The sequence below is a fragment of the Paramisgurnus dabryanus genome, chromosome 20, assembly GCF_030506205.2.
Source record: "Paramisgurnus dabryanus chromosome 20, PD_genome_1.1, whole genome shotgun sequence".
In the NCBI taxonomy this organism is placed as follows: Eukaryota; Metazoa; Chordata; class Actinopteri; order Cypriniformes; family Cobitidae; genus Paramisgurnus; species Paramisgurnus dabryanus.
In genome coordinates this window covers 34899411-34924586 of record NC_133356.1, presented here as the reverse complement: position 1 = coordinate 34924586, position 25176 = coordinate 34899411, and the positions used below count along the sequence as shown (strand labels likewise).

Genomic DNA, 25176 nt, shown 5'->3' with positions numbered 1-25176 from the left:
AAGTCCAGAGTAATTTCAACCCAGCCCTTTGAGAGACAGATTTCATTGATCAGTTTAATGATGCGATTTTGATTAGTTTGGCGCACCACCCTTAGCACTGCAATGTTAGTGCTGTTTGAGCTGTTAGCACCGAAGACAGTCAAACTATGATCAACGAAATATGTCTCTTGAAGGGCTGGTCGACCTGTTGTCATGCTGAAAAAATACCCTGGGTTAAAATTACTCCGCACTTACACTTGAAACTGTATTATGAAAAATCACGATCACAAACACATCTTAAAAGTACAGTATTCCAATTTACTTTAAAATCCGTTGCACTTCACTCATGTAAAACTTACATTAACTAAAATCAAAATTTGCAAATTTAAAAAATAAAATTTTCCATTTTCAAAATAATAGAGGTAGGCAATCAAAATGTATATCACAGTTTAATTTGTCTCTCTCCACTCATGATCAGCGAGATCTGCGATGAGGGTGAGGACTCTCGGGTTTACTGTCAGCTGCTTCTTGTTCTTCTTTGTTTCAACTTTTGTGCCCCTCTCAGGGTTGATGTTGAAGAAACACCTTTGTGAACACAAACATATAAATTAATATAGTGATTTGTTTTAAATGTGTAAATAAAAAGAAACAATGTGCATACACACACTTTACCTCTGAAGGAACTCAAGGGTGGATCCCAGATCTACTGGATAGTGGATGTTCAGGCAGTAGTAGCTACCAAACATCAAGCAGATGGCAGTGGTGAAGTTGGAGATTTGGTCGTTCACAATCTTGCAGTCTATGCTGAGCATGAACTGCCTTGCACCATAGCAGCAGGTTCCTGCAAAGAACAGCACATCAGCTATTACCATTCAATAGTGCAAATACAAAATGTTTTGAATGATGCACAATAACAGAACAGAGCAGACTGTTTAAGTGAATCACATTACATGATCTTTTACTTTCTCAGTACAAAATATGACTAGCATTTTTAAAGCGTAACTCTTGCCAAGATGGGTGTTTTTGTGATTGTACACGAGTCAAACGTTCGGTTAAAAGCATAAATACGTCCGAAGTGCCACTTTTAAGCTTCTCCATATTGTCGTTTCTAGTCAAATCTCCTTTTGAATGGGAATAGTACGGGCACTACTATTTCGATACATGATTGCTTCAAAATCACGATTTTTAAAACACTAAGATGGCTCGACACAACATGAAACTTTGATTGAAGTATCATCAGTGTCTGTACACAGGAACTCGAGCATTGAAAACATTGTTGGTGTACAAAGAGTTTACTAAAAAGAAAGGTTTTGAACAACTCACTTTTTGACTGGCAAGTTGGCGGCCAGGATAAAAACCAAGTAAGTTGTTCGAATTTCTTTTTAGTAAAGTATGTGTACACTAACAATGTTCTCAATGCTCAAGTTCGTGTGTAGAGACACTGATGATACTTCAAAGTTTCATGTTGTGTTGAGCCTTCTTAGTGTTTTTAAAATAGGGATTTTGATGCGATCATGTATCAAAATAGTAGTGTCCCTAAGATTCCCCATTCAAAAAGCCATTTGACCTGAAAACAACAACAGGGACAACCTTAAAAGTGGCACTTCGGACATAATTATGCTTTTAAACAAAAGTTTGACTGGAGTACATTCAGAACAGCACCCCAGGATGCATTTTGGTGCGAGTTACACTTTAAACTTGACCGTGCATTTTATGCAACATGTCCATACAGACCCCTTCAGTAAACTGGAATAAACTTACCACATACAATGATGCAAGGGGTCACAGGCAAGCTTTCCACGTGGACTTCATTTGCCAGGCATGTCTCCTCTACGTAGTGGAAGAGGTGCTCCTCTTTTTCATTGAAGTAGGAGAGAATAAGCAGCACCATATCCTTGATGTCACCTGAGCTGCCCTCCAACGGCCCTCTCAGAAATTTCAGCTTTATTACAGTCTCCAAGACCCGTTTGTTCTTGTCTGCACAGACAGTTGTCATAAAGTTCAAAAGCCGTTTTCCCTTTTTTTCAACACTATTGAGAAAAGTATCCTTAAGTGGTAGTCCTGTGAGCTCTAGGAAATGGACGGTCATCCCAATTTCTTCAAATAAAAAAGGCCATTCTTCTATTAGGTGTTGGAGATCTGTTCCTGTGTTTATTGCTTGACGTTGGGAGTAGTAAGTGCACTTCATAAGGGCTTTTACCTCTTCTGGACTGAAAGTATGCTGTTCACGAAGCATCTTCATTTTATCCTTCTTCTCCTGTTGGCTTTCCAATGTCTCACTGACTGGCATGAACTTCAAATTCCACTTTATGCAGCCATATGTGTCCTGAACAACTGCCCTTTGCTCAGCTGGGATTTCATCTGTGTCTGAGTCACCCGTTTCCGGTTTACGCCTCTTAATCCTTGGTGCTGAAGGCCGCTTCACGTTGTCAATGCGGGCTTGTAGCTGTTTGACTAGTGAGTGATATCCTGCTCCCACTACCTCACCTTCTATGACATCTTTTAGGGACTGTGGATACTTGGCAACAATTTTTTTGGCAACTTCTGTAGACTCTAGTTTACTTGGAGATGCACAAGTGTTCATCATTGCAGAGACAACAATCCGGATCATTTCACGCCGTAAACGTGGGCTTGGCCTTTTCCCTCTCTCCAAGCACTGCATCAAGTCTTCAGGAAATGTTCCCCATGGAATCTGAAAGCTGTCAACCCAATCTGCAGTTCTAATCAGATTGCTGGGTGAGGTGCAAGGTGAGAGTGAGGAGTGAGTGGAGTTAGAAGACGTGAGAGGTGAGACTGAAGGACTGACGGCTGACTGGCTGTGGGTTTCAGGGCTCTGAACTGTAGAACAAAAATAATGAAAATAAAGATGTATTAAACTGATTGGTGGTATGTGTACCATTAGTTCATTTGATATTCAGAATTGCAAATGAAATATCAAACAGATGAAAATCTTCTGCCTGGAGAAGATATAAAATTTCTATCATAGAATATGCTCACTGTTCTGACGAGAATATGATGGAAGATGATTGAAACGTAATGTGTATAAGCCGCAGAGATATAGATTTTTTGCAAATTTTGTGTAGAAATTGTGGCTTATAGTTGGGAAATTACGGTATGTGAAGTATACATGGTGGTCTGTCCAAAGTCACCAGCGTCATTGGCATAAGGCAGCAGTTTTCAAAATCAAAATCAAATTTGCTCCTGTGCTCATTTTTCAATATGTTTTTTTTTCTGTGAGCATAAAAACTAATGTTTGGTATTCAACTGAACATCAAATGAACAAATGGTGTTTGAACCATTGATATATGTTCAAGTAAATTCTGTTGATTTGTACTTACTGGTTTGTTTCCATGCAGCAACCAATCTTCTCGCTTGTATTGGTCGTAAAACTGATGCAAGATCAGCCTCCTGTAAAAAGTGAAAATCCTCAGTGGTCTCAACCCCCAATGATTGTAGTGTCTCCTCCACAAGGTTTAGAATTGGGTCTGGGAGGTCTGGCAACACCTTAGTAATGGAACTTCTGATATTGTTTTGCGCTGAAATATCCATTTCTAAGAATGAAAAAGTGAATTAAGTTCAGTTTACATAAGAATGAAAGACCATAGACAGGCATTCATTATTGTGACAGCACACTGTGTTTCAATGGAACCAATTGATATCCATCCTTCTGGTAAGATGGCAATGGATAGAAATCAATTAAGTCAATGATGTTCAGACAGTGCATCCTTTCATTGTCCTTTTTAATGGAGTACATATGGAAATGAGCTAAGAACTCAGCACTAGGGCTGAACGATACATCGAATTTTCATCGTCATCGCGATATGAACTCACGCGATGAACACATCGCAACAGACAGCCTTGACGCGATGAATGAAGGGAAAACAGTAAGCGCATGTAATAAACGTTTGACCTATCACGTTTAGTCCTGAAGACATGTGCTGCGTCCGAAATCGCCTACTACCATACTATATAGTATGCAAAAAGCACTACTTTGCCTACTATATATTATGGAAGTAGGCGGTTTCGGACGCAGCGATGGTTTGCGCGTTCATGCTATGAGGCCAATCAGGGGAACCCCCAAGTCAGCTACGCTCAGATTGATTTGGGAGGTGTCAGTTGCGACGCTGTGCCTGTTAGCAAAAACTATGGCAGAGGAAGGAGAGAAGAGTGAGGAAAATGTGTTGTCAGACGAAGACCTTGTGGTGAAAATGAACAGCACTTCAGCTATATCATGGAATTATTTTGGATTTAGGAGAGATGACGCCGCAAACACAGGTACTGTGGAAGCGGTGATTCTCATATTGCGTTTATTGCGCGCTCAAGTTCATTATTTCAAATGTATGTGTGCTCTTGGAGCGCCGCGGTCGCGACACGCTCGTTTTTCCAGGTATTTCAAAAACATTTTAACTTTTCAGAATGACACAAGCGCAGCGTGCAGTTCATGTGACAATAACCTACGTGTCTAGTGTTTTCCACGTGTTTTAGGCGCGACATGTGAATGGCCCCTAAAACATGAAAAAAAAACTATATATATTTATCGCAACTCACATCGTCATCGCAACATTAAACAATGTCATCGCACATCGCAACTTTTCCTCACATCGTTCAGCCCTACTCAGCACTGTACACTGACACAATAAAATGAATAGTGTCATTTTTCATCAAAATAAGCATTAGTTCACCAAACTCCACGTTAGCCATATTACCAGTCACAAGGAATTGTCCTTTTTTGTACAATGTTCCCTTATAAGACATTTCTACTGTGACCTGTGTGTCAATATCAGTGAAGCCAAACTGTCTGACTGCATCTTGAATGGCTTGACTGTAGAGTTCCAGGTAAAATGGTGAACTGTCTTTGACTTGCAGGACAACTTGGCCAAGTGATCCTGCTGAGAGGTAAGCCTGCAGCATTTGATGTCTTTCGGAGAGAGTAAAGCAGAGGTTTTTGAAATTCTTTAAATTCCTTGCACATGTCTTGAAATAACTGTGCTTGCTCTCGAATCTCATCGTCCAGAGTCTGATCAAAGGGCCAAATTTCAAAATGAGTGCCGGATAATGACGTAAATAATGATACTTGGGTTTCAGCTTAGTGTTTGGGAACAGAGCTTTTCTTGACTCTAAATATTCTTGAATTAGAACATCAAGAAATGCAACCTGAGGCACAGAGATTTTCTGAGCGCATACCATGTCCACAATGTCTTTTAGCTGCAGAATCAACTGCCAAACATCATCAGCTGTGTCTTTCACTAGGTCACCAATTAAAAGGGGCAGCAGCCTCAGAAAATTCCAGTTCTGTATGGCCTGTCCTGACAGTTTCTTTGCTAGAGGCTTGACTGTACACGGCTTTGTAGAAGCATCAGATGCACAGTATTTGAACTGATTAATGCGCCGATTCAGAGTGGAGTAAGTGAACCATTTATTTGTCTTTACGAAATACTTAAGACACAGTGCAACATCATAGGACAAAATGCCCTCAAAGATGTCATGGCCTAGACAAGGTGGCAGACCTGGCTGACAAACATGGAAGTAATTTAAAGAGTTGAAAACTGACCTGAACTTCACTCCTTCTGATGTATCTTCAGTCTGGAGGCGCTCAATGGCAGAATCGTACTTCTCAATGGTGCGCTCTGGTCCACACAGATTTGGATCATCACCCTGAAATTCAGATCGAGTTATGAGACAGTACCGACAAAAATATTGAGAACAACTGAAATTTTCAGAAAAACCCCCAATGCAATGCGAGCCCAAATTATCGCCAGCAATGCAATACAAGGTCCCTCTGACTACCGTTTCATGAGATGTCACTATCCCATTCTCCTCCAATTCCTTCAAGTCGCGTAGAAATTCAGAGAACACCTTAGCATGGCCAAATTCTTTGAAATCTTTCTCTCTGCACAATAAAACAAGTGACATGTGGTCTGTGTCAGACCGTACATGAAGTGGCAGATTAGCAACAGACACATAAACAGCTAATACTTTATGTTTGGTCTTTGCAGAGCCTAGAGGATTTACAACTTCAAAGGCATCCTGGTATAGCACTAACTTTAAACAGGATGGGTTTTGCACAAAAAAATCTTTGCTCTTAAATATTTGACCATCACTAATGTCACTTAGAACATCCACAGAAGTCTCAGTCGAGTGCGCTCCTGATACACAACTCAACCATAGATCAGACTCTAACAAACATTTTAAAGTCTCCCTCACTGGAACATAATAGGCAAACCTGTCTCTCCGATTCTCATCTCTTCCTAAAAACAATTTCTTAGGCTCAATAAAGTTGAACATTTTTTTGAAAGACTGCGTTCTTGAGTATGCTGTCCTCATCGGCCCTGTATGACATGCAGAAAACAGATCGAAACCTTTAACAGACTCACAAACTTTGGTGATGTCCTCATCTGACAATGGTGTCTCATTTTTTAACAATGAACTAAGTTTACTCAAAGTATATGTCTGACCCAAGTCGTGAATGTTTTGCATCTCCTCAACAATATTCTGAATGGTCGAAGCAGGTAGCATAAACTGCCCCTGTAATTTTAAGTAAAACAAACTGACATTTCTGAGAAAAAGATCACTAAAATTTTCTGCTATATCCATATCACCTTCATCTGTCTCTACCTCATTCACTTGAGGGCCAAAGCTATCTGATTCAGTTACAACAGTTGCAACCGATGACTGAGATGCAGATTCTCTGTACAAGTCACTGATACTGCAGTCTGAAAAATCTCTGTGTTTCCGCGACATGTGAGATGTAAATGAAGATTTGATATTGAAAACACCTTTGCATCCAGTCACTGGACAACCTACTGCACATCCTTCAGCAATATGTTCCTTCAAGTGTGTTAACAGATCCTTGATCTCTTGACATTGGTGTTCACACAATGCAACTTGGCATTTATAAGTATTAACAACAGCCCTAACACTAACAGGGGCAGCAGGTACGTTATGCTTGCGGTAGAAATGTGCCTTAAATGCTCCATATCTGACAAATGCCCTACCGCAACCGGCACCACAACACTTAAATAAACAATGTGGTTCATTTCGATGCAGTTTGCAATGAAGAACATAACCTTTGATTGTCTTCACTGACTTTCCACAGAAATTGCAATTCAACATTTCAAGCTATATTTAACTTCACTGTGAGGGCAATACAAAACGTCTCGGGTTACGAATGTAACCATTGTTCCCCGAGAAGGGAACGAGACGCTGCGTCGCCGAAGCTACGCTATGGGAACGCCCTCTGCGTGATTGCGTCTGAAGCACGTATGTCAAATCAGTCCAATGGTCAAGTGACACGTCATAGGCGGGTGACGTGGGAACCAGGAAGCTATAAAAAGAGCACCCGGCAAGCCAACTTCAGCTAGATTGTGCCGAAGCAAGGCGAGACAGGGATGCAGGGAGTATGGCAGGGAGACGCAGCGTCTCGTTCCCTTCTCGGGGAACAATGGTTACATTCGTAACCCGAGACGTTCCCCTTCGAGGGAACTCGAGCTGCGTCGCCGAAGCTACGCTATGGGAACGATGTACCAAAACACCATACTACCAAATGCCTGTCTGTGTGTAAAAACGCGCACAGCTTAAGACATGAGCACCTGGGCTCCAGGCGTAGCACCAACATCTAACTCGTAAAACCGAACGAATGTGAGCGGAGAGGACCAGCCTGCCGCATCACAGACATCCTGCATTGAAGCCCCTAGCCACAAGGCCTTGGAGGCTGCCATACCCCGAGTAGAATGAGCCCTGACGGCGATGGGTGAAGGCCGTCCAGTGGTCTCATAAGCCAGAGAGATAGCCTCAACTATCCACTTACTGAGTGTCTGCTTGGTCACCGGCAGGCCTTTCTTGGGCGAGCCAAAGCACACAAACAGTTGCTCAGATCTCCTCCACAAAGAAGATCTATGAACATAGGCATCCAGTGCTCGCACTGGACACACCAAGTTAAGCTTTTCCTGATTCCTATCCCTAAATGGGGGAGGACAGAGGGCCTGAAGTACGACAGGTCGTGGCACATTAGTCGGTACCTTAGGCACATAGCTGGGCCTTGGGTACAAGAAAGCCTTAACCATCCCCGGTGCGAATTCAAGGCACGTAGGGGAAACCGACAGGGCCTGAAGGTCACCCACTCTCCTCAGAGAAGTGACTGCCAACAGAAGTACTGTCTTAAGTGCCACAAACTTGACTGGAACGGTCTCAATGGGCTCAAACGGAGCCAAGGACAGACCTTCCAGCACAACGGCCAGGTCCCATGCTGGGACCCTGGGTCGGACTACAGGCCTCAGCCTCCGAGTGCCACGAAGGAAGCGAACCACCAGCGGGTCTCTCCCAAGGGATTGCCCAACCAAAGGAACATGGTAAGCCGAGATGGCCGCCACATACACCTTCAGTGTAGAAGGAGATAACCCTGCTGTGAACTTTTCCTGCAGAAACTCCAAGACTGTACCAATTGGGCAGTTCACAGGGTCATGCAGGTGTTTGCTGCACCAGGAAGTAAAGACTCTCCATTTAAAGGCATAAAGCTTCCTCGTGGAGGGAGCTCTGGAGTGAAGAATGGTCTCAGCAGCCTCAGCTGAGAGACCAGATTCTATGAGTCTGGCCCCCTCAGTGGCCAGACCCACAGTTTCCATAACTCTGGGCGGGGGTGAAGAATCGAGCCACCCGCCAGAGAGAGGAGATCCCTCCTGACGGGTATTTCCCAAGGTGAGCCGTCGAGGAGGGACACCAGGTCCGAGAACCATATTCGGTTCGGCCAGAGTGGGGCAACCAGCAACAAGCGGACGTTGTTGCGACGAACCCTTTCCAGAACTCCCGGGAGCAGAGCGATCGGGGGAAAAGCGTACAGCCGTAGCCTCGGCCATGGCTGAACCATGGCATCCAGACCCAGCGGTGCTGGATGTGTGAGAGAAAACCATAGCGGACAGTGTGTCGTCTCTCTGGACGCAAACAGATCCACTTCCGCCTGGTAAAATCTCGTCCAGATGGACTCCACCACCTGAGGGTGGAGCCTCCACTCCCCGGGCCTCAGCCCCTGTCTCGACAGGACGTCTGCTCCCTGATTCAGACACCCGGGAATGTACACTGCTCTGAGGGACAGCAACTTCCCCTGTGTCCACAGAAGGATATGCCGCGCCAATTTGTACAAAGGGCGTGAACGCAAACCCCCCTGGTGGTTGATGTACGCGACTACCGACGTGTTGTCTGTCCGGACTAACACGTGATGGCCCCGCAGGTGAGGGATGAAACATCTCAGGGCGTAGAACACTGCCATCATCTCTAGGCAATTTATGTGCCAGCTGAGCTGTCTGGCCCCCCATAATCCATGAGCCAGATGGCTCCCCATAGTTGCTCCCCAGCCTGTGAGGGAAGCATCCGTTGTCAGCGTAACTCGACGGAACTGAGCCCCCAACATCAGTCCTTGGGAGAGAAACCATGGTCTCTTCCAAAGATCTAAGGCACGAAGACATCTGCGCGTGACCTTGATCAGACGGAACGGGTTGCCCCTCGGGGAAAACCCTTTGGTTTTGAGCCACCACTGTAGCGGTCTCATGTGAAGCAGCCCAAGGGGTATCATATTGGACGCTGCTGCCATGAGCCCCAACAACCTCTGAAATTGTTTTACAGTGTGTGACTGGCCTAACTTCACTCTGCCTACAGCCAAAAGAATGGATTCCACACGAGCAGGGGACAGATGTGCCTGCATTGTCGTTGAATCCCATATAACGCCAAGAAAAGCTGTCCTCTGTACTGGAGAGAGCATGCTTTTCTTTGCATTTAGCCTTAACCCCAGTTCTCTCATGTGGGTCAGCACAGCATCTCGATGCTGCGCTGCCATACTCTCTGATTGGGCTAAAATTAGCCAATCGTCTATGTAGTTTAAGACACGGATGCCCCGGAGTCGTAATGGAGCCAGCGCTGCATCCATGCACTTTGTAAATGTACGGGGTGACAGAGATAGACCGAAAGGGAGAACCCGATATTGGTAAGCCACGCCCCCGAAGGCGAACCTCAGGAATCTCCTGTGTTGCGGGAGGATAGATATGTGAAAATACGCGTCTTTTAGATCTATCGTCACAAACCAGTCCTCGGATCTGATTTGTGTGACGATCTGCTTTATAGTTAACATCTTGAACTTTAGTTTTGCAACAGACCGGTTCAGATGACGTAGATCTAAAATCGGACGTAACCCCCCGTCTTTCTTTGGAACTATGAAATAGCGGCTGTAAAACCCTGACTCCCTGTTGTGAGGAGGAACACATTCTATGGCTTCCTTGCACAAGAGAGTTTTTACTTCTTGTTCCATTGTTAGAGTCTGCCCAGCACCCACTATGGTAGATAACACGCCGTTGAATTGGGGTGGCTGGTTGCAAAACTGAATTTTGTAGCCCTTTTCTATTATTTGCAGAACCCACTGAGACACGTTTGGCAGGAGTTTCCACGCTGCCAAATTTTCTATAAGGGGGACCAGCCTCTCGAGACTGGCTTTTTGTGTACTGCTTAAACTTTTCCCGGTGCCCTGAACCAAACTGGCAGGGTTCAACCTGGGTGATATTAATGCCTCCCTCCTCGGAGAGAGGTGTTGCGTGCCCCGCGCACGAGGCACACAAGAATATGAAGCCGCTGTGCCCCGAAACACACACTGCGGCGGGGTTAACACACTGGCATCCCGAGGGCATCGAGGAGAGACGGGCACCGTGTTGTGAGGTGACTGCCGGCTCTCCCCGATTGGGGGCTGCCCTCGGAAATATGACACTATGTCCCTCAGGACTTCTTTTTAGCCGACGCCTTCCTCGCCATAATAACAGCCCTCAGGTCTGTTTTCTGCTTGGATGATGTCTGAGTGCGACCGCCCGAACCCCAGTTTTTTTGAGGGGGACCACGAGTGGCAACACTATGCTTTTGCGATGCTCTATATGATGTCGATGGCTGCTCCCGCCCAGCAGCCCTATAATCAAGAGCACGGCGGGGGAGATAGCGTTCGAACGCCGCCGACTGCTTACGAGCCTCCGCAAATCTCTCGACGACAGTATTAACGGCATCGCCGAAGAGACCGGAGGGCGCAACGGGCGCGTCTAAGAGAAAAGCCCTATCTGAGGTTTTAAGCTCGGACAGATTAAGCCATAAATGGCGTTCCGTGGCTACGAGAGCTCCCATCGATCTACCCACGGCTTTCGCAGTTTCTTTAATCGCCCTGAGTGACACATCAGTGACTCGACGAAGCTCTTTAAATAAATCAGATGTACCCCCCGCCTCGGCATCTAAATCTTTAAGCAGTTCTGCTTGGTACGCCTGTAAGACAGCTAAGGTATGCAGTGAAGCCCCAGCCTGCCCTGCAGACTTTATAAGCTTTACCCACTAAAGATGAGGTTAACTTAACCGGTTTCGTGGGAAGCGAAGGCGATTTTAATGATGACGCCGCAGCGGGGGAGAGATAGCTCGCAAGCGTCTGCTCCACCCGGGGCATCGTTAAATATCCGTGCTCACCCATCCCCACAATGTTGGAATACATGGTGGCGTGAGGGGTATGAACACGGGCTGAATACGGAGCTTTCCATGATCTCGACAGCTCGCTGTGGAGATCAGGAAAGAAAGGCATGTTGCGCCGCGAAGGTTGAGGTTTCTGTTTTAAAAAGCGCTCATCTAACATACTCTGAGGACGCGCGCTCTGTGTCTCCGCCGGCCAGTCTAATTTTAAGCGAGCCACGGCATTAGTGACAACCTCCATCAAATCATCGAACGCGGGGGACGAATGAGAAGGCTCCTCAGCGTCCACCACGTCCACAGACATAATATCGACTTCCTCGGACGACGATAAATGCAAATCTGGGCTCCCGCCCTGGGCGGAAGAAACCGCAGCGCGTGCTTCCGAATCCAGAGACGGGGCACTAGATCCCGCGGGTGAAGGCTGAGAAAGGGGAAGACCCGTCTCAAGCTCGTCCGCGAGATCTAGTTGTGATCCCCACGATCGCAGCTTCCGCTCTGCCTCGGCAGCAGCGGGGCCAGAACCGTGGGGAACACGCGGCTCCCCACCCTCCTCGAAGAGTGCGAGCCGCGAGCGCAACGTACGGAGCGGCATCCTATCACAATGTGCACAACCACCCCTCTCAAGAGACGATCGTGCGTGTTGTGCCCCGAGGCCCATAACACAGAGATGATGCGAGTCCTCGCTCGTAATGAAACGAGGACACGGGGAAGCACACTCCTTAAAACTTTGTTTGGACTTAGACATGATAATGACACACACTCGCTTGCTGAGGCACAAAGAGCTGAAGTTGGCTTGCCGGGTGCTCTTTTTATAGCTTCCTGGTTCCCACGTCACCCGCCTATGACGTGTCACTTGACCATTGGACTGATTTGACATACGTGCTTCAGACGCAATCACGCAGAGGGCGTTCCCATAGCGTAGCTTCGGCGACGCAGCTCGAGTTCCCTCGAAGGGGAACTTGAGATGCACATTGATAAGATATTCGTGATATAGCAAACTTCAACAACAACCAAAAAAACAGTAACTTTAGCAAAAATTTAAGGTTAGCTCTCGAATAAAAAAATTTTCCTCACCAAAGCAGCACATTCAATACAACCATCCGGACCGAGCAGCACTAGCTAAACAAAGTGAGACATGCCATTGAACAGAAAAAAGGCGCAATTCTTCTAGTTAAAAGAGTAAACCGTTGCCTGGCTATTTTCAAAAAACAATGCTGGCATATTATAGGTTCAAATAGGGTGGTACAAGATATCCAGTATTCACAGAAGCGAGGGAAAATTATCAATGTGGTTCGTTCATCGTGACGAAGTTTGCAATAAAGAATAAGCTTCTAAATGTATACACCGACTTTGCACAGAAATAACAATTCAACATTTAAAACTACATTTAACTTTGAGGGCAACACGAAAATGTTGAGATGCACCGTGTTAAGACATAGCAAACTTCAACTCACTTTAAAAAGAAAACAACATCCAAGTTTCGAGTAACTTTTTAATAAAACGTTGTTCCTCTAAAAGACTTTGTACTGTCGATACAACCACCCGGATAGAGTAGCACAACTAACGTTAAGCACTGCTACTGAGAAAAAAGGCGCAAACGTCTAATGTCACGCCTTACCTTTGAAAACCCTGCTGAGGGTTCAAATCCCTGGGTACAAGACGTATTCCCAGAAGCATGGAAAACAACTCGAATAAACAATTACAATGTCTGAACTGCACGACCCCAAGAACACGTTAAGCGTGGTACATCGCAATGTTAGCCTAATATATAGTATATGAGCCTACGTATCACACCAGCAAGTGGGGTTAACTAATAATATAATCACTAACTTACATGAAGGAAAAGCAGCGCAGTGAGGTAGAATTATAAGGACAAAAAATACATATATTACCTCTGTCTGGTCTTCTTGTCCGAGTCGAGATGCTTTTCTTTTCTCAGGGTCTTTTCAGTCTGCACTCGAAGCCTCGCGCCACGCTGGTCTAAGCATGTGTTTGTGTAGCCTCAAACTTTCTTTCGAGGCGTCCCTCAAGGCGCCTGCTTCAAACAACGTATTTACGGTCTCTCCTAATAATATGGCTTTAATAAATGAGATTTTTAATAATAAACTCCAGTGTCACACTATTTTGATGCCTTAGTGAAACGTTTCTCACTTCGAAGGCTGCATCCTTCGGATGTCGCATATGCAGGCTGCATACGCCATCAAGCCTGGTTTATTTAAATGAACTTAGCATTACATTCGCAAGTCATAAGCATATTACAACAATTTACGATTAAATACGAATATTTTTCAACTTAATTATTGTTAATATACACTGAAATAAGACCGTTTAGATAATGTATGCAGCCTGCAAATGCGTTTCTCGTATTGAGAAACGGGCCATTAAGTCATCATGTTTACTGCTTCAAACTGATTACAGTTTTTCTCAATTGCTTAAACACTAAACCCTATTATCTGAACCAAATGCTCAGTTGCCTGAACGCACTGATTGAATCAGTCACTCTTTTGGCAAAACCATAAGCACAAATTTTCACCTGTTTACAGTTTTTTACGATTGCTTTAAGCACAATTTTGAAAACAGGGCCCGGTTTGTCAAAACACTACACACAATTAACACAACCCTTCACCAAAGTAGCACAATATTTCAGATCATTTGCAAAATGGAACACTTTTGTCAAAACTATACACAACTTTAAAAAAACAATATTTTGTTACCATAAGAAACACACACATTTCACAAGAATTCAATTTTTTTTGAACCAGTTACACACTGCTGCTGCTAACCTAAAACACTTTTAGCAAGTCTAATTCTTATTGATTAGAGTACTACAAATGAAGTACAAAGACAAAGTGCATATAATTATAAATTAACTATAAATATAATTGATTTCTCTCCATACCCAAATCAGTCAACATGGAGAATCACAACAAAACATGTCCCAGTTGTCATGCCACTACAGTAGTGTGCATAACACTGTTAGCTCAGCAAACAACAGACAAATATAAAATACTGTATTCAGTACAGGTTACAATTACAGTAAATAACAACAACAACAAACATAAAAAATCATCTGAAAAACTGAAAATATTGTAAAGAAAATACTACGGTCATCCCTGCTGGAAAAACCAGCATACCAGCAAATTGTGTTTTGGTGCTGACCACCAGCATTCCCATGCTGGTTTAGCTGGTGGTCATCAGCATACCAGCACCAGCATCCTATGCTGGTCATACCAGCAAGACCAGCATATAATGTGTTTTGGTGTTGGCATTATGGTGACCACCAGCTAAACCAGCACCAAACCAGCATGGACCAGCATGGGAATGTTGCTGGTCTATGCTGTTTTTTTCAGCAGGGATACTATACATTCTCTCTTCGCCTAGCTGGATCTGGCCAGAGAATTTCATCAACATCACAAGCAATATCCTCATTAGCAAGACACAACGGGAAGAACCGTCTTGAATGTTGAATCCATCCTTGGAATGACACATTGTCCCAGATGACAGTGTATTGTATCTGGTGCATTTCATACTTGCTGTGACAATGTGGTGCAATCGGTCCAAAAATGAGAGAATGTGAGGTGTGTTCTAAGGGCCCATTTTGGCATGATGGAGGAGAACCGCATGCTATGAAATACTTTCACGTTGCCCTGGGACATTGATTATAGCCCGGTGGCCAATGATAATTCTGCCTCTTCTTCTTGCTTTTGTGATTTTGAACCCTGTCTCATCAATACATATGAATTCATGCAGGACCTGCTGCATTTTTATAGTGCTAAAACCTGATTGGTGTGTGTACAATTTAGCAACAGTGTGTTTGTGCACCTGATGGCTGTGTTTAACAGATTGGCTCATAAGTGTGGTCATTTGACAGTCAGTGCATTGGAATTGCAAGGAAGTGTATATTTCTGTGTCTAATGTATACAAGTGTGTTTAGTGTTTTGCAAATCACTGTGTGTAATGTTTTGCAAATAGTGTGAAGCTGACAATGTGCTTACAGTTGTGCAAATCTAGCCTTGTGTTTTGCTCCTTAAGTGTTAGGTTTTGATAATTGTGGGAAAAAATTAATTATAGTGTGTAAGCAATCGTAAAAAACTGTAACTTGCCAACACATTTTCATTGTGATGCACCCGTGCTGCATAATGGTGAGCATTATTAAAGCACAAGTGTCACCACTTGAACACAACAACTCAAAATGGTTCACACTTGTGTCTAATGATGTGAGGGAACATATACAATACAGTAAGCCAGTTCAAAGAGCACTGGTTTGTAATGGATAAAAATCTAAGAGGAAGAGTTTGTGTGAGAGGACGTCGAGGTGTTCAGCGAAGACAAAGAAAAGTAATATCTGATGAAATCAGAGCTACTATGATTGACCATGTTCGGCACAAGATTGTGCTAAATACACAGGGGTTTTTGTTTGTTTGTTTTGCAACATGCATTTAGCATACAGTGAACAATAAACATTTATTTCTCCAGCTTTATGTCCTGAGCATTGTGTTTTTCTATTTTTCTATGTAGTGTTTAGTGACTGTTCCGTAGTGTTTTTAATTTTGATTGACTCGGGGCACGATTTGACAACATAGTTCAGTTTTGAGCACAGATTGAACTGTTTTGAGGTGACAGTTTGGTTTTGCAAGAAGAGTCTGAGGTTTTGTGAATGTAGCTTGAAAATTGGGTTTTGTGTTCACAGTTTAGAGAAAAGGAGAGCAGCATTCAAGAAATGTGTCTTAGCAATCAAGAAAAACTAGTATACTTTTTCCTACTATGGAAGTGAATGGGGTCCACGAATGGTTTGGTTATAAACATTTCTCAATATATTTTCCTTTGTGTTCATCAGAACAAAGACATTTATACAGGTTTGTAACAACATGAAAGTGAGTAAATGATGACAGAATTTTCATTTTTGGGTGAATTATCCCTTTCATGTCCTGAGCATTGTGTTTTCTATTTTTCTACGTATGTTTAGTGAATGTTCCGTAGTGTTTTTAATTTTGATTGACTCGGGGCACGATTTGACAACATAGTTCAGTTTTGAGCACAGATTGGACTATTTGAGGTGAAAGTTTGGTTTTGCAAGAACAGTTTGAGGTTTTGTGAATGTAGCTTGAAAATTGGGTTTTGTGTTCACAGTTAAGAGAAAAGAAGAGCAGCATTCAAGAAATGTGTCTTAGCAATCGAGAAAAACTGTAACAGTAGTATCATAGTTTAAAAGAAATGGGAAAAAAGTTCAGTAGAACTTTGTTCATAAGTGGTGCCAGTGATTTTTGTAGCCTACAGGTGTAAAATATGTATTTTGCATATTTATTTATTTATTTTAGGATGTTTGTCTTAAAGGTTTTGGATTTTTTACTTTGAAACTAAGCAATCAACAAAATTTATTTTTTCATAAACCTTTCCCCCCAACTTTAGTAGGGGTGCAGCCATCTGTTTTGAATGAAATGTTTTTTTTAGCCATTTACTGTTGAAATTTCACAGTTCTTCACTGTAATTTCCTATATTTAATGATAGTAAAAAATACAGTGTTGTGTTTTTTCTTGATTCAGGGTAAATCAATGTATCTACTACAGTAATAAACTGTTTTGTGTTTTATGGTCTGTTGTTGTAGCCAATTCACAGTTTTTCACTGTAATATTCCACATATTTTGACAGTAAAATGTAAGTTTTGTGCTGTTTCTTGACTTAAGGTAATTCAATGTTTCTTCTACAGTGATATACTGTTTTAGGTTTTATGGTCAATTACTGTAGCCAATTCATAGTTCTTCACCGTAAATTACACATATTTTGACAGTAAAATCAAAGTTTTGTGCCGTTTCTTGATTTAGGGAAATTAGATGTTTATTTAACATTGATACACTGTTTTAAATTTTACTGTCTATTGCTGTTGCCATTTCACAGTTTCCCCCTGTAATTTTTACAGACTTTTTTTACAGTGTAATCTTTAGCAATCCAATTCAATTTTATTTAGTGCTTTTCACAATTGTTTGTGGTTTCAAAGCAGCTTTGCTTAGAAACAAATAAAATGCAGAAAATCAAGGTACAACAAGAGCATGGTGGTGTTTAAAATATAGTTTAGAAGGTAATACATGGGGTAGTCAAATTAATTTCCTTATTTAAATAATATAGTAAGTAATACTCAATTCCAAACTATACATGCTTCAGACTCAGTCACGCAGAGTAATTTCCCAAAGCGCCACTACATAATGCAGCATTTTGTTTGGTTTACATTTGTAACCCGTGACATTTTCACAGGCAGGGTCACATAAGAAGAATAATTATTTCAATAAAATATCACCAAATGTAATGAGTCACACAGGAATAATGGAAAATCTGTTTACTATTTATCACCTTAATTTAACGGTGACTCGTATTTTTTACCTTACAAAAACAACATTTCAACAATATTTCACTGTATAAGTTTAATCTTATTTTCATAATCAAAAAACCATACATTTTCTGTGGATGCCAAATGTTTATGGGGTGGTTTCCCGGACATGGATTAGCTTAAACCAGGACTAGGCCTTAGTTTAATTAGGAAATATAACTAGTTTTACCAAACATGTCTTACTAAAAACATAACTGGTGTGCATTTTGCAGCGAAACAAAATGCACTAATGGATTTTAAGATATGTCAGTGCAAGTTGTTTTCAGTTTGGACAGCTCTTACATTCATTTAAGTCTAGGACTAGTCTAATCCCTTTCCGGGAAACCGCCCCTATGTGTGTGTGTGTGTGTGTGTGTGTGTGTGTGTGTGTGTTATGTGTATATATTTGTTTTTACCATGTTTTTTGCAAAATTGTGTTATTACATTTAACTGCTAGTCATTAATGAAGGTATGAGCATTAGCAAATGACAGTTTGACTGTGAAGGAGATTCTGAAATGCACTATCCTTATAATAAGTGGGTTTTCTGTTTTTCAGACGAAGCCTGGAGTTATTAAACCTGTCACTGTAACATGCAGATTAACTGACAATAAGGATGTTGAAGAATTACACCCAAATCCCTTCATAAGCTCTCAAGGAAGCTTTCCCTCTCGGTACCAATACAAGGTAAGTTTTTCTGAAAGGTTGTAACCTATAAACAACACTGTATCTCAAAGAAAATTTAAAAGCATATTGGGTGAGTTTCCTGGACAGGGTTAAGATTACTCCAGGACTAGGACTTAGTTATATTGGGACATTTAAATCGTTTTTACAAACATACCTTTCAAAAAACAATACCGTGCATCTTGAGACAAAACTATGACACTGATATATGTTAAGATGTGTCAGTGCAAAATGTTTTTAAATTAAGTTAGCCCAAGCATGCTGTAATGTGGGAGACTTGTGTTAGAATCCAAGTGCAGAAGTTTATTAACAAAACCAGGCAAACAAGACAAAAGGGCAATCCAAAAACAGGCAAAAGGTCATAACATGGAACATGAAACAAGGAACAATGACAATAGCTATGAAAACGCTTGGTGTGCAGATGAACTGATAATACTTTGCAATGTGAATTTAGGAATGGCATGGCTAAATACACAGAGGAAGTGAATGCAGAAGGAGTGTAAGCATGTCCATAGTCCAGTTTGTGGAGTGGGTGCCACCTGGTGGTAGGATGAATGGTAACCTACACATGCATTTTAGTCTGGGACTAGGATAAGCCCTGTCCAAGGAAATTGCCCTATAATCATATACAGATCGAGTGTTGGTTATTTTCCTTTTATTTTAACAGAGGAATAAATCTGACTGCTGAAAGAAAGAGGACTTCATTTGAACTAAAACAATTATAATACAATTTAAACTTTATTGAATTGAACATATGTGGAGTCTGTTCTTTAGTGGAGCACTAGGGCTGTGTCCCAGAACTTATCTGAAAAGTCAAATCTGTAAAACAGATTTTGCAGATAGCATGTTGCTTTGCTAATGACACAAAGGTTTAGTTATGCTGCCTACCTTTGTAAACAGACTGTGGGAAGCTCACTAGGTCTTTGGAACAACTCCTAGTTGTTGCTTGGACAACCGACTCATTTTGTTATCTATCTGCAGTGCCATGAACAAAGCGCATTTGTCCCTTCATGATACGTATTTTCCGATATTGCCTAATTTATTATATTCAAAATGAAAATGTAATATTGCACAAAAAACCTTCACATTATAATTGACTCAAAAATAGTCAAAAATAAATTATTTAATAGAAGGAAACACTTTACTTGAAGGGGTGTGCGTAAGACTGACATGACAAACATGAAGAAGATTTAATGCACGTTTATGACAACAGTCATTATTCTCTCACTTATGCCATTTTAATGCAAATATGACAATGTTTGAGATGTCTTTGTTATGACAACTTGACATAAACCAATAAATCATAACTTCTCATGACAACTTGACATTACCAAGACAACATTACTTGTCATAAACATAACACAGCATATTAATTGTCAATCTTAAGAAACTACCTATGGGTTATCATCCCATTAAACTGTCATGTGGTTGGTTTTGACATTGGCTGTCATTAGGCCATTATAAATGTTTCATGAATTTTTTTCTGACTACTTTTTACCAGGGATACAAATTGAATTTGGCATTAAAATGACATAATTGAGTGAATTACACTTAATGACAGTTGTCATAAATGTGCATAAAATCTCCTTCATGTCATGATTATGAAGTTGTCATGTCGTTCTTATGCACACCCTTCAAGTAAAGTGTTACTAGAAAAGTAGCAAAACAAAACATAAGCTCTATTCTGACTGTAATTTTTTTGTGGGGACTTAATTTATTTTTATTATTTACAGGGAGAGGTCAGTGATTTTACTGCTGTCCCAATCCCGAATTTCTGTGTTTAAAAAAAAATCTGAGTTTATAAATGTAGATCAATGCTGAAGTAATTCTGCACATCTTTTTAGACCACTGAAAAGCACCGTATGGTCACGCGCTTTGTGTTTATTCTGCATCAGTGAAGCGTCTTACTTAATTTGCATTTTAAACGTCAACACCTTCAGAAGTTTCTGGGATCAAAGATTCATCATTGATCCAATAAAGTGGGAGCTGATATAAATACAAAAACATCACGAAACTGTTTAAATGTCTAATAGCATCATCAAGTGCTAAATACAATTTTTAAATGTATCCATTTAAACCTTATTTATACCATATACATATTAACCAAGTATCCAGGTCATGTGAATGATCATGCACATAACCATATGAGCAGTGCATTTCCAGGTGTTTCGAATTAAAAACTCACATATCCACTGCAAATTTATATTCATACGCATGAGTTTTTTTGCGGAGGAGGCATTCAAATATATTTTGACAGACATCCTAATTACATTGTACGAAAACGGGCTAAAGACTTAAACCTTAAATCAAGTCTGTTAAAATGTAGATGTTAATGTTTGATTTAACATGATATCTGGTAAAAAAACCTAGCAAAAATCACAACTAAATATAACGTGATGTACCATCAGACTGGCTTATCTTTGTGAAGAGATTTTGGCAAACTCGTTTTGTCGAAGCACAGAAATATCTGTAAAAAACTAATGGGTTCAGATATAAACTGCTTTTAGGTTCTGCACGATCTTCCCTCAGCTATATTCAGATGTGGAATTGCTATTATTCAGTAATTGTCTTCTATGTGGCAGAATTGATGTTTTCTTCAATGATAGCTACACATCATTCTACCATTCTGTTTCACTGCAGATTAAGTATAATGGTTTTACAGTGGAGTGCTATATTTGCTTCACTCCATATATATATATATCATATATAATTCTGGCATCATCCAGAATTGATATTGATTTGTTGTTCTTCATGGTCAGCAGTTGTTTCTGCTTTGCAATTTATCCACTGTCTCAGGGTCATCAACCATGTCCATGAGCTTAGCTAAAGCTAGAGATACCTGCAGGGTCTTCTGATATCTTTTAAAATTACCCAGACTGGGAATAATGTGTACCATCACAAAAGCAAACAACAGTGCATTTTTTCAGTTACTTGGGCAACTGGGAAATGTGGGTAACTGTTGACCCTTTTCTTTTAAATAAATGAGAAGGATTTTAAAAGAATGATTTATATTTTCTCAGGCTCATCTGTAACATTTTATGTGGACACCAGTCAATAAAAGAGATTTAGAGGTAATTAAATAGGAGGGTGGCAAGTACATTTTTTTTGTCTGTGTATGTCTAAATTGAGATTATGCAAAATTGCTTATTGAAAAATCAATGTCTTCCTTGCATAAACTATTGGGGGTTTTGGCACATAATGCCGAGGGTCAATCAAACGGTATAAGGAAACTTGAAATGTCACTAGATCTGATTTCCCACTAGGGCTGTAATATGTCCTGCTGGGTTGTAGCAATTCTCAGCTGGATCAGGAAGTGCACGCATCACTAGAATTTGATGTGCCTATATCATTATAGCTCAAAGGAGCATGGGGTCGTGCTGACAGATCTCACTATCCCTATGGAACCTGCTGATATCCTTTCTAATTTTCCCAATCCTTAGAGAAACCCTGTAGGTTAGTTAGATAGAAAATAGAGAGTAGTACACTGTTGCCTATAGATTGATATGACTTGTGTATGGTACAAGGCCATGTCATTGATCGTTTGAGTGGAATTATTGATTGAAATGCCTCTTGTTGTACCTGTAATAAGCAGCGCTTTCTAACAGCGTCCAGTTTTCAGATGATCATCAAATACAAAGCTTACATTTAACTATAATATCAAAACTTGATATTGGAGTTATTTTTAGATTAAGGAGTTTTAGTTTGACTCACTCTCAGTCTAAGCTTTGGAGAGCAAATGTTGGTCACAGCCAGGAAATACTTCCCTACTGTTCCTCTACAATGTACTTGTTCTTAACAAGCTGATACAAATGGGAATTTTATTTTCTAATGCCATTTATCCCCTTTAAATAACATTTAACGGCACTAGATGGCTTTTTAAACATAGCCTCAGTTGACCGCGCCTAAAAGGCCTCTATACCCTGATGCTGGCAGTGTTTCAGTTCTATGCCGTGGATTTGTCGCTCAGAACCACCAAGAATAGGCTACTGTTCAGGCTTTTGAGAGTTAATGGGGGCCCAGTACAGTAGGGGTACAGAGGCATCTCTAGCTGAAGTTGTCTGAAATCTGTTATAGGGACAAGGTGTTTTTTCATTCCAATTAGCCAAAATATCTTTCTTTGCGTACAGGTACAGCTGGTTTTTGTAAGCCTCGTTATGATCTGTGTGATCTAAGTGTTATTTGATGTTAGCACAGCTACTGTATTGGTGCTCAGAGTTATCTACTGTATAAGAAAAGTGTTCTGGTGCCCGGTCAGCGGGTTTGCTTTGTGGGAATAGACACATTCACAAATGTCTGCATTGTTTTCATACTGCTAAAGGTTCAGTTAGACAGCGCTGCTTAGAGTTACAAATGACCTCCTATTAACATCCGATCGTGGTAAAATCTCAATCCTTGTATTACTAGACCTTAGTGCAGCCTTTGACACAATAGATCACAGAATCTTACTCAATAGACTAGAAAACTATCTTGGCATCAGTGGTCAGGCGTTAGCCTGGTTTAGATCATATCTAACCAATCGATATCACTTTGTTTATGTAAATGAGGAGGAGTCACATCACTCCCCCATTAAATACGGCGTACCTCAGGGATCAGTTTTAGGCCCTATCCTATTCTCGTTATATATGTTACCTCTAGGAGACATTATCAGGAAACATAATATAAGTTTTCACTGCTATGCGGATGATACCCAGCTTTACATCTCGTCACATCCTAGCGAAACCCACCAGTTTGCTAAGCTTACAGACTGCATTAGTGATATTAGGAACTGGATGGCACATAACTTTCTTATGCTAAACTCCAATAAGACTGAGATACTTATATTGAACCAAATCGCTCCAAACATAATGGGCCCTGTCTTGCACCCAGCGCAATTGACTTTGTCAGTGACGCATGTATCATTCGTATTTTGCGCCGGCGCACAGCGGGGTTTTTCCCTCCACAGATGCACGTCAGCAAACTAGGGAATGAACTTGCGCTCCCTGGGCGGTTCAGCGCAAAAAGGAGGCGTGTTGCGGCGCAAACCATCTCTTATGCTATTTTGCAGTTTCAAAAAACAATTGCGCTACTAACCAAAAAAAACTAGTCTAAAGTCAGTGGCGCGTTGCGCGTGGTTCATTATGCTATTTTAAGGGCGCATGCTTGACCATAATGTATAGCGTGCACAACGCGCATACACTTTGCTTATCTAATCTACACAGATGCAACAGTTATTTTTGCAAATCATAAATTGTTACACTTAAAAATATTAATACACGAGATAAGGAGAATCATAGTGGTGAGCATTGTGGTGATATTTTTTATTTATTCTCATGCAAATAACGATTAAAATATATTTTCATAACTTTGTTGTGTGGCTGTATTACGTTTATTTTATGTAAATAATAGTTAAAATGTTTTCATAAGAAACCTTAATGTATATGAACTTGATTTGTAAGAGTACTTTGGGGTTGGACCTTGCTTGCGTTTCTTGGGTCCGATTTCAAAGCCCCCAAACCCTTTCAGCGGTGAGGGTGGACGCAGCGATGTCCTCTGCTGGCGTCAAGTCCTGAGGCAGATCCACCTCCCGTTACACGGCGTGCCCGATTTATGCTGGCAAGCGTGGGATTCCCCCGTACAAGAACGTGGGTCTCCTCGGCTGTAAACCGGTCCTGGCGTGCGCCTGGTAAATCCGTCATAATAATAGCAACCCGCCATGGAACTTGCGCCCTTGCGTTTAAAGGGAATGTTGGCTAGCGTTCTGATTGGTTTATTTGACGTTACGCCCAAACCACACCTATGAATAATGAACCTACTTCAGACCAACCTCTTATTGATTTGCGCCCGGCGCAAGAGTTATTTCTCACGCCGGGAAAATAGCAACAGCGCCCAAGATCCGCCCACAAACTCACTTGCGCGTTGCGCTTCGCACTTGCGTTTCAGATCGTTAAAATAGAGCCCAATATGTCAGATTACAAGTTGCCCATAGATGGCTGCACGATGGTGCCATCTTCCATGGTTAAGAATTTAGGCGTAATGTTCAACAGCAATCTATCTTTCAATAGTCATATCTCCAACGTCTGCCGCACAGCATTCTTCCATCTTAGACATATCTCAAAAATACACCATATGCTGTCTGCATCAGATGCAGAAAAGCTTATCCATGCTTTTATGACCTCTAGAATAGACTATTGTAACTCGGGGGATGCAATGCAAATCAGGTAAACAAGCTACAGCTGGTTCAAAACGCTGCCGCAAGAGTACTTACTCGATCTAAAAAGCATACAATTTAAAATATTACTAATCACCTACAAAGCCTTAAATGGCCTAGTGCCCTCGTATATAAAAGAATTACTATCAGAATACAATCCACCACGTAAACTGTGATCACAAAATTCTGGTCACTTAATTATCCCTAGAATATCAAAAGTGTCTAAAGGTGGTAGGCCTTTTCCTACTTAGCCCCTAAGCTCTGGAATGATTTATCAAATAATGTTCGAGTATCAGACATCGATCAATTTAAATCTAAACTTAAGACATTCTTCTTTAACAAAGCATTCACATAAAATGTCCAGTAAATGTACTTATCCCGCAATAGTTATTTTGTCTAGAACAAAGCATTTACATACCTCATATGGGTAATATACTATTGCCGCAATAGTTAGCCTGTCTGGAACCGAGCTGACTTAAACCACTATAATTA

At 41.4% G+C, this 25176-nt stretch overlaps 2 protein-coding genes across 7 annotated transcripts in view; one reads left to right on the top strand and one right to left on the bottom strand.

Annotated features, from left to right (window-relative positions):
• The window catches only part of mlip (muscular LMNA-interacting protein), a 96914-nt gene that overhangs the window by 40608 nt on the left and 31130 nt on the right, over nt 1–25176 (top strand). For 5 of the 6 annotated variants that reach the window (XM_065249365.1, XM_065249359.1, XM_065249352.1 and 2 more), the window contains one exon: nt 18372–18500. In XM_065249365.1, the coding sequence (XP_065105437.1) occupies nt 18372–18500 (129 nt within the window). Of the gene's footprint in view, nt 1–18371; nt 18501–19164; nt 19296–25176 lie in introns of those variants that run through there. The other variant, XM_065249372.1, reaches the window with a different exon arrangement.
• On the bottom strand, nt 411–5665 carry LOC135731362 (uncharacterized). Its single transcript, XM_065249334.2, has 5 exons — nt 5531–5665; nt 3318–3530; nt 1741–2817; nt 652–820; nt 411–564 (listed from the first exon to the last, which is right to left on the bottom strand). The coding sequence occupies exons 2-5, from the start codon at nt 3526–3528 to the stop codon at nt 429–431; spliced, it is 1593 nt and encodes a 530-aa protein (XP_065105406.1). The 5' UTR covers nt 3529–3530; nt 5531–5665; the 3' UTR covers nt 411–428.

What these genes read in the sequence shown, in the direction of transcription:
- LOC135731362 (XM_065249334.2), bottom strand. Translation starts at nt 3,528, where the DNA reads ATGGATATTTCAGCGCAAAACAATATCAGAAGTTCCATTACTAAGGTG. An exon ending in CCCTTGCATCATTGTATGTG is followed by an intron (nt 821 to 1,740) that starts GTAAGTTTATTC and finishes TGTTCTTTGCAG; the next exon opens with GAACCTGCTGCTATGGTGCA. An exon ending in ACCCTTGAGTTCCTTCAGAG is followed by an intron (nt 565 to 651) that starts GTAAAGTGTGTG and finishes GTGTTCACAAAG; the next exon opens with GTGTTTCTTCAACATCAACC.